Source organism: Myotis brandtii, unplaced genomic scaffold, assembly GCF_000412655.1.
Source record: "Myotis brandtii unplaced genomic scaffold, ASM41265v1 scaffold320, whole genome shotgun sequence".
NCBI classification, from domain to species: domain Eukaryota; kingdom Metazoa; phylum Chordata; class Mammalia; order Chiroptera; family Vespertilionidae; genus Myotis; species Myotis brandtii.
In genome coordinates this window covers 2,368,456-2,378,058 of record NW_005362270.1, presented here as the reverse complement: position 1 = coordinate 2,378,058, position 9,603 = coordinate 2,368,456, and the positions used below count along the sequence as shown (strand labels likewise).

At 39.1% G+C, this 9,603-nt stretch overlaps 1 protein-coding gene across 1 annotated transcript in view; it reads right to left on the bottom strand.

The window, feature by feature from the left end:
- LOC102242885 (tomoregulin-1) overlaps positions 1 to 8,648 on the bottom strand; it is a 10,053-nt gene extending 1,405 nt beyond the window's left edge. The window contains exons 1-2 of the mRNA XM_014543233.1: positions 8,504 to 8,648; positions 4,362 to 4,520 (exon numbers count right to left, since the gene is read on the bottom strand). Coding sequence (XP_014398719.1) covers positions 4,362 to 4,520; positions 8,504 to 8,586 — 242 coding nt within the window. The 5' untranslated portion in view covers positions 8,587 to 8,648. The remainder of the gene's footprint in view (positions 1 to 4,361; positions 4,521 to 8,503) is intronic.
- Positions 8,649 to 9,603: the final 955 nt, after the last annotated feature.

Sequence of the window (9,603 nt, the reverse complement as noted above, 5' to 3'; positions counted from 1 at the left end):
CCCCGCCAGAAACTGATAACATATAAACCTGGGATAATAGAAAGGATCCTGGCCTATCTACTTTCCCTGAACATTGACACCCCCAAGATGACAAGAGCAGCTTAGATGAAGGGAGAAATCAGGAAGAAAGATGCTTATTTAACCTCCGATAGGAATACATAGGAAATGCCTAGAGATTTTAGGCAATGACTGCAAGTCGTTCCACACCCTGCTTGGGCAAACCACAGAACCCAATAAAGTACAGCCATGCTGTGGGTGAGGGGAATTCCTGGACTCTGCTCTCATTTTGCTGTACATGTTTCTCCAGGTGGTATAAATCTCATCGTGCTGTAACTGTGTTTGTGCCTGTCCACAGAATGCAAACATATGAGCTCTTATTGTGTCTGCACAAAGCACTGTGCTACGCAATGTGGGATAAAGGGACTGGGATGAGTTCTGGTAATGTTGAGCTTGAGCTCTGCTAAAAACTAGCTGTGCAACCTTCTTTTCCTATACGTAAAATTTTAAGAGTTCGACTAACTTCTAAAATCTCTGCCAGCAAGAAATGTATTATATAGCCCTGGCTGGGTGGCTCAGTTGGTTGGTGCATTATCCTGTACAGCAAAAGGTTGCAGGTTTGATTCCTCATCAGGGCACATACCCAGGTTGCAAGTTTGATTGCCGGTCAGGACACATACGGGAGGGAGGCAAGTGATCTCTCTCTCTCTCTCTCTCATCAATTAAAAAAAACATAGTTCGACTAACTTCTAAAATCTCTGCCAGCAAGAAATTTATTATCTAGCCCTGGCTGGGTGGCTCAGTTGGTTGGAGCATTATCCTGTACACCAAAAGGTTGCAGGTTTGATTCCTCATCAGGGCACATACCCAGGTTGCAGGTTTGATTGCCGGTCAGGACACATACGGGAGGCAAGTGATCTCTCTCTCATCAATTAAAAAACATGTCCTTGGATGAGGATACAAAAAAAAATTTAAGTAATTTATAATCGCAGGAGGCAGCTGATCGATGTTTCTCTCTCATTGATGTTTCTAACTCTCTATCTCTCTCCCTTCCTCTCTGTAAAAAATCAATAAAATATATTTTTTTTAAAATGTCCTTGGATGAGGATACAAAAAAAATTTAAGTAATTTATAATCAAATGGAAAGAAAGTCTTGCATAATGAGTACTCCTAAATTTCCATGTTTTTAGTCAATTTCAAATAGCAATGCGTTCGTTGCCTTGTTTTAAAGGCCTTGGTGGTAACACTTCTATTTTATATATTATTTTTCACAAATGTTATCTCATGAATCTTCATAAAAACACTTTGAGATAGTGCTGGAATCATCTCTATTTCCTAAATGGGGAAATTGGTTGAGAAGTCAAGCGACCCCTCTCTTAATTGTCACTAATTCACTATGACCTGGAAAAGTTCCAACTCCCTGAGGCCATGGCTTTTTCATCTATAAATTAAGGGGGTTTGTCTAGGATGATGTCCAAGGTCCCTGCCAATCAGTCATTCTATGAGTCAAAAAACCAAGAAAATAGATTCCAAGCATAAAAGAAAACAATGTTACTCATGCAGTCTTGATGAGTGGGTCAGCGGGAACATCCTTTTAAAGGAAGATTCCTTGCATGTAACAGCCACCATGGGATAAGTGAACAGCTGCTCCACAATGGACTGCGTGGGAGAGGCAGTCCCTAAAAATTCAAAGGAGATAAGTCCAAGCAATCTATATATATAAAAGGCTAATATGCAAAGTGTCCCCTCAGGAGTTTGACCAGGAGTTCAATCGCTCGCTATGACCACCAGGGAGTGGCATGGAACATGGCAGGCAACCAGCGGCAGCGGGGCACTGAGGGAGCGAGGGAAGGAGGAGGCGAGGAACCTGATCGGACCTGATCGCAGGCCAGGCCTAGGGACCCTACCCATGCGTGAATTTTTGCACCGGGCTCTATATATATAAAAGGCTAATATGCAAAGTGTCCCCTCAGGAGTTTGACCAGGAGTTCAATCGCTCGCTATGACCACCAGGGAGTGGCATGGAACATGGCAGGCAACCAGCGGCAGCGGGGCACTGAGGGAGCGAGGGAAGGAGGAGGCGAGGAACCTGATCGTCCCTGATCGCAGGCCAGGCCTAGGGACCCTACCCATGCGTGAATTTTGTGCACCGGGCCTCTAGTTACAATGATAATATTCTAAATCCAAGAGAGCAAGACATTCTAGGAGAGGAAATACCAGAATAAAAAGACAGGCCTCAAGGACAGACTTATAATAAATCAACGAGATGACCCTTTGGTCATGGAGACTTGTGGGTGGTAAAGATACGGTAACACAGTTAAAAATATACTGTGATGTCCAAGTGTCTGTGAGGGCAGCAAATGGGTCTGTGGTATAAACTGGAGGGTATTAACTTGAAAACTACAAGCCAGATAAGTTAATATAGTAGCTGAGGATTACAGCGCACGGAGAACAGCAGCACAGAGCTGGATAAAAGGCTGGATTAGGATTTGTACGCGGGCTTAATGTCCTCTCTGATCTTGGGTAAGATACTTCCCATCCCAGGACTGCAGTTTCCTCGTTTCTCTAGATTCTAGAGTCTAGAACAAAGGGGTTGAACTAAAGTTGCTTCCTGCTGATTCTGACATCCTTTGATCTCCTTTAAGATGGCACTATCACTGGGCTTCAAAATCCTCCCTTATCTCTACCTTATTTCTTTCACCTTCCAAATCATTTATTACTCCATTAGTCCTTTACTCTAATAATGTCCTAAATGGTCGCCCCTAACCTCACATTTTCTTTCCTCCACTGAGTTTTGCAGATGACACTCAAATTAATGCTCTGAAAAAAATGTTTTGTACCAAATACCTCCGCCACTCAAAAACCCAAAAATCAAGTTGGAACCTTGCTCCCATGTGATGTTCACACTTAGTAAATATATTTCCCAAGATGGTTCAGTGGAAAGAGGAATGGTTTGGGACCCGGGCAGCACTCCATCCAGTCCAGGCCCTTCCACTTACAGACAAATGCCTTAACCCCTGAGAGCCTATTTTAAGTGGCCACAGGCAGGCCTGCTGTTGCCTGTTGTTGTTTTTTTTCCTTCCTATCTTCTCTCTCTGCAGTCATTACTTTTTATATCATTATGTCCCTACTTTCATCTACTGCCCAATTTTATACTCAGTCGTCTTGCCAAAGGGCAGATCATCTGTTCTACAGAATGAAATCCACTGACTTTACTGCCTGAATTTTATGAAAAATATGTATTACTCAGAGAACACTTTTTTTATTATCATTTCTAGATTTATCATTCCAGCTCCAGATGGCTGAGACTACTGAAGGTCTGGCTGCCATCCAGACCTTGGGTAGAGTCATAAATCCTCTGGCCTGCCAATCTCTGTACTTGATATGCTCCACTCCCCTGCCCAGAAAAGTATACGGATGATGTTTATGAAACTTCTGAACCAAACCTTAAAGGAGGTAAGGAAGAGGCAAGCAAGACAAGACACGAGACTGGGAAACTACAGACAATATGAACCTGATTTGCTTTGACTTTTCTCAGGTCCGGGTCAGTTCTGACTTAGATATTTCAGCTCAGCGTGGGAAACACCCATTTTCCCTGCAGTCCAAGTAGTGTTTAATTTGCAGCTTAGTTATGATAAATTCGAATGGTCATGAACCTGATTTGCTTTGACTTTTCTCAGGTCCAGGTCAGTTCTGACTTAGATATTTCAGCTCAGCGTGGGAAACACCCATTTTATGCTAACTGCAGTCCAAGTAGTGTTTAATTTTCAGCTTAGTTATGATAAATTCCAATGGTTTTAGTTGTAACATAGAATTTTAAAGTTTAGTAGTCATGACGTATTCCAGAAAATGAAGTAGTGTTAAGATAATGATATAAGAAGAAAAGCAGTTTTCTTTGACCTCTGCTTTCTTCCTTTCTTGTTATATTTACTACGAATAAAGTATATTCTTAGGACATAAAACACCTTGCAGGTCAGCAGGGCTTGCATACTTTCGGCATGGCTCTTCTGTGTGTGTGCGGACCATTCCAAAGAGTCTGCTCCTACCATTTTTGTCCCTAAGTGCAGTGCTTAGAACCGACACATCGTTCTCAGATCCCTAAATTCCTTTATGCCATTGAATAGCCTCATGCTCCCTCTACCTGCAGCTCAGATAGACCCAAAACCCTGAGAATGAGTTTCTGGCCATCTTCTAAAGAAGCAAGACAGGGAGAGGTCAGAACCACATGGGACCCTAGGATTTTTTCCTAATAGACTAGTGGACTTAAAAGCCCCTATCATTTAGATTGAGCTTCAAAGTTCTCCTTTAGTTTAACAGCTACCCACCTCTAATTCTAAGTTGTTGTCTCTTAGGTCATCACCTACCTTGTTATGCACATGACAATAGCTACTATAATGGCAATCTGCACAGCTCCAATAATTGCTGCGATGAGAACATGAGTGAGCTTTTGCCTGCTTGGCACTACGTAGAGAATACTAAAGTCCGTCTTTTCACAGTGCTGTCCAGTGTAACCGGATTCACATCTGAAAAGGCAGGAGGGAAGGAATTTCTATGAGAATTACAAATTTCAATAATTCCAGGTTTTAAAATTAAAAGGTACAAAAATGATATATTTTAATAGGCATAGAAAATCAGGCACCCTCCCACTACTTAAAAAAAATTGCCATTTGTGGATTTCCTTACACTTTTTAATATATCTATTCTACGTGGTGCCTTTCCCCCCCATCATTGTATCACATTAATTTTTAAAGTTGCTAGTCTTTATTACCTTCATTCAAAAATAGATAAATAATATTTCACTCAGTGACTATATCAGAGCTAACTTATCTATTTCTTGTTCTAAAACATATCAGTTATTTTCAATTTTTCACAATTATAAATTAGGTGTGGTGAACATCTTGGTTGAATGTATACTTTTGTATATTAGTGTTATTCTTTAGGCTACTTAGAAATGGGATTATTGAATAAATAGGTATAAACATTTACAGTTCTTTGAACATAGCACCAAATTATAGTCGAGACACTTTTCAATGTAAATAATATCATCACTTAAGATGCAGGCAGGAGATAAGTTATTAATAATAAAAATGAAGACAAGCAGTGGAGTAGTTGCTAATCTTAGAAATTATCTAATTCCAATTAAAAAATAAATAAAAAGGCAGCAATATCGTGATGATAATAATATGACAGGAGGAAACATTTAAGATAGTTAACAGAAAATTTACAATGTTAGCTGACAGAAGTAAAATGCATGAATTAGGCAGCCTTCAGTTGGAAATGATTAATAAAACATCTGGAGTGTATAGACAGTGTATTTATTCATGTCCCACGCTTCATTACAAAAAATAAAAAGCTTTTTTAATAAAGCGTTTATAATAACAACAAGAAACCTGGGGACAGGGATAAAGCAGGGGAAGCCAGGGGTGATGTGAGTCCACCAATCCCAACCCCGAGGTTCCTGCCAGAAGGTGTCACATTGGGCTCTAAGCTTCCTAGCAGACAAAAAAAACAAAACAAAAACGCAGTAAGGTAGATATACAGACTATGGGATAGAATTGAGGGCCCAGAAATGCACCCATACATCTATGGTCAACTGATGCCTGACAATGGTGCTAAGACAATTCAATGGGGAAAGAACAGTCTGTTCAACAAATGATGCTGGGACAACTGGACGACCACAGACAAATAAATGAAGTTGGACCTCTTCTTCACAACATACACAAAAATTAACTCAAAATGGATCATAAATCTAAAACTAAGAGCTAAAACTATAACACTCAGGGGGGAAAAAGAAGTAGATCTTCATACCTTTAGATTAGGCAATGATCTCTTATATGACACCAACAGCACAAGCATCAACAACAACAAAAATGTTAAATTGAATTACATGAAAATTAAAATCTTCTGTGCATAAGGGCACTATCAAGAAAGTGAAAAGACAGCCCGCAGAATGGGAGAAAATTTTTGCAAATTATATATCTGATAAGAGACTTACATCTAGAATATATAAAAAACTATAACAACTCCTTAACAAAAAATTGCAAAATGGGCAAAAGATCTAAACAGACATTTCTCCAAATAAGATATACAAGTGGCAAATAAACACATAAAAAGATAGTAACACCATTAGCCTTCAGAGAAATGTAAATCAAAACCACAATAAGATACCACTTGGCCAGAATAAAAAATTCAGATACTAACAAATGTTGGCGAGGATACTAAAGAAAATGTAAAATAGTTCAGCCACTTTTGAAAACGGTCTAAAATTTCCTCAAAAAGTTAAAAACAGAGTTACCATTTGGCCCAGCAATTTCACTTGGCATTTACCTAAGTGAAATTAGGTATAAATCCATACAAAACCTGCAAACAATTATTCAGGGCAGCATTATTCATAATAGCCAAAAAGGGGAAACAATCCAAATATTCATCAACTAGTAAGTGGATTAAAAATGTGGTATTATCCATTCAATAGAATTCATTCAGCCATAAAAAGGAACAAAGTACTGACACATGCTACAACATGGATGAACCTTGAAAACATGAGGCTAAGTGAAAGAAGCCAGTCACAGAAAACCACATATCATATGAGTCCACTTAAATGAAATGTCCAGACTAGGTAAATCTAGAGAGACAAATAGATTAGTGGCTGCCTAAGGCTGAGGAGGATGGGAAGTTTGGGAGTAATAGCTAAAGGGTATGGAGTTTCTTCTTGGGGTGATGAAATATTCTAAAATTCATTATGCCGATTGCAACACTCTGCAAATATACTTAAAAAAACCATTGAATTGTGCCCAAAAAATGAAACGAAAGAAAGTGGTAAGATCACTGATACAGAATACAATCTCCACAAAATAAAATCAAAGCAGCTGTTCCAAAGAACCACAGTTGCTATTGTTATTAAATTCAAGGGAACTTTATCTCAGTGGTCCTCATTAAAAGAGGGGCAACCCTCTGGTACAGAGGACACCATCCTCAGCAATGCAGCTGCGATAAATTCAATAATATGAGCAAGTCCCTTAGGAGATTTTAAATAATCTTTCATGGTAAGCTAATGGCCAGAAGTCAAAGCTCAGTAAAATAAAAAGTTCCACAGGGAGCTATAACACCGCCCTAGATATGCAGCACTCTGACAGTTAAGCTTAATCCAAAGATTAAAATCAGAATATAAAAAAAGAATGTATAGGCCATTTATTGTTCAGGCAATCCTCCCTGGATATTATTTTCTGCAACTCACTTTGAGTTATGCTCTCAAAATACCTTGAGTATTAACTTCTAGGTGATTACTTCTTCATCTGCTATTCATTAAAGGCAGATCCAGGCTACGCTACCCTCTATTCTCTCACCCCACATACCTTCCACAGTAATCCCATTCACTTCCATGGCCTCAAGTGCTGATTCATTCAATTAACATGTTTACTGAGTACCTGACATGTAGCAGGTACTGTAGTGGGCATATGGGAAACATCAATGAGCAAAAGAAATAAAGATCCCTGGCCTGGTTACCCTCTAGCTGGGTAAGGGAGGGTCAATGCACATAATAAGTGAATGGTTATTTTAGAAGGTGATATGCATTACAGTAAGGTTTTGTTTGTTGATTCTGTCTTGTTTTGGAAAGCAGGAGGAGAGGAGGAAAACGAAAGAGTCAGGAGAAAGGAGCTAGAGGAGTACAGAAACCAAGAGACCTGATTTCAAGTGGCCTCTTTTACTTCTTAGAGAGCGAGAGTTACTGGCCTGGAGACTGGCAGGACAAAAGAAAAGGATACTAGTTCTCCATGTTTTGATGTTTTTACAAAGAAAAGAAAAAAGGATTCTGGTGAAACTTCAGGAGGCAGGAGTGAGCAGAATAACCCGTCTCCCCTCGTCTATGGGAACAGCACCTGGCTAACTGGACCAACCTGAGGGAGAGGATGAGCTCCAGGCAGCAGCAGTAAGAAGGGCTATTGGTAGACAGACACAGAACAGCAAAAAGCACTAACACAGGTTGAATATCAGAAAATCAGAGCTCTAATTTTGTCCCAACTCTATTTGTAACTTGCTGCTAACTGTGAACAAGTCACATAATCTCTCTGGAATCAGACGAGTTTACACCCTTTCCGTTTCCATCTCTCCCATCACACCTGGTTCTACATCCTCATCTCCTTATTTTTAGAAATCTATTTTAGCATATATTCTGAGTTACATGTTCTCTGTTCTTCCCACATTCCTCAGTCCCTCAACCACCTTATGACAGATTGCCTAACAACCAAATAGTGTTGAAGTATACTTATTTTTATATGAAAATATACGTATAACATCATATTAAAAATGTGAAATCTCAAAATCCTAATACAACACTGTTTTGCATATTATCTGCCAAGTTTTTTGAAATGACGCTTTTTAAAATATCTCTACTGCAAGTAAACAGTATTTTTTGGTAACAGCTCATCCACATTTCATTGCCTTGTATAGAGCAGGGACCACCAATAGGAAAAAATGTCTCATCTCTGACCTGGAGGTACCGGCTTACCTACAAGAAGCCTTCTGAGTAGCATAGATGAATTCACACTTTCCATGGATGCAGTAACCATTGAGGTTTTCAGGGCAAGGCATGTGGTTTCCAATATAAACATCTTCTCTTTGATCACTCGCATCTTAAAAGAGCATAAACCAGGTCAATAAATAATGAAAAGCAAACTGAGAAATATGGACTTTTCAAGGGTTCCTGAGACAATAAGTAAATTCACCCTTGCTGGGTACTTTGGAAAGGAAATTTATCAAGTGGCGGGCTGGATAAGAATCAAGGTCACATAATGCCAGAAACACAGCAGGTTCAAACTCAAAGCATTTGAAAGTATTTGCAGGATGTGACCACTATGAGCCCCTGTTATTTAAAAACAATCTGCCAAAATAACCCACACAACTAAACATCTTTGTTAAAGACATAAATATGACTTCTATGAGAAAGCTCGTCTCTGTGACAGAGAGATGCTGTATATACCATTGGCTTTTGGAGAATCAGCTTATTCTAATCATTCACCTGGGGGCTATGAAATTGAGGCCAAGGAACACTGGAATGGCAGAAAGTTATGGGATGCTGAAATTTTAAGGTAAAAGGTTTATTTTTGGAATGAACACTAACAAGCATACTGATTTTTTTTCCAAATGGAAATACTTTTGCTATTCTTTTTATACAGCATTTTTAGTATATGTTAATGTAAAAAATGTCAAATAATATAGAGGACAAAAAATATTTAATCACCTGAGATCCCCCTATCCACAGAAAACTATTGTAAACAGCTGTTCAGACTTAGGTATACTGATTTGAACTGAACTGAGCTGAAGTGAAGAAAATGGAAGTGTGCTGAGTAATTCCACTGTCAGAAATGGGGAAAGGGTCAGGAAGGAAAAACAGAAAGAGGCAGGACAGGTGAAGACATAGGGACCCAGTCTTCAAAATCAATCATATTCATTCATCCATACTTTCTATCCATCCCTCTCTCTCTCTCTCTTTTTTTTTAACCAGAAAATGACACCTTTAATTTTCAGTGAACTGTTACATCATGGGGAGTTTTTTGGTTTTGTTTTATGTCTAAAGTTTTACATATTTGGTTATGCTAATATGCATGC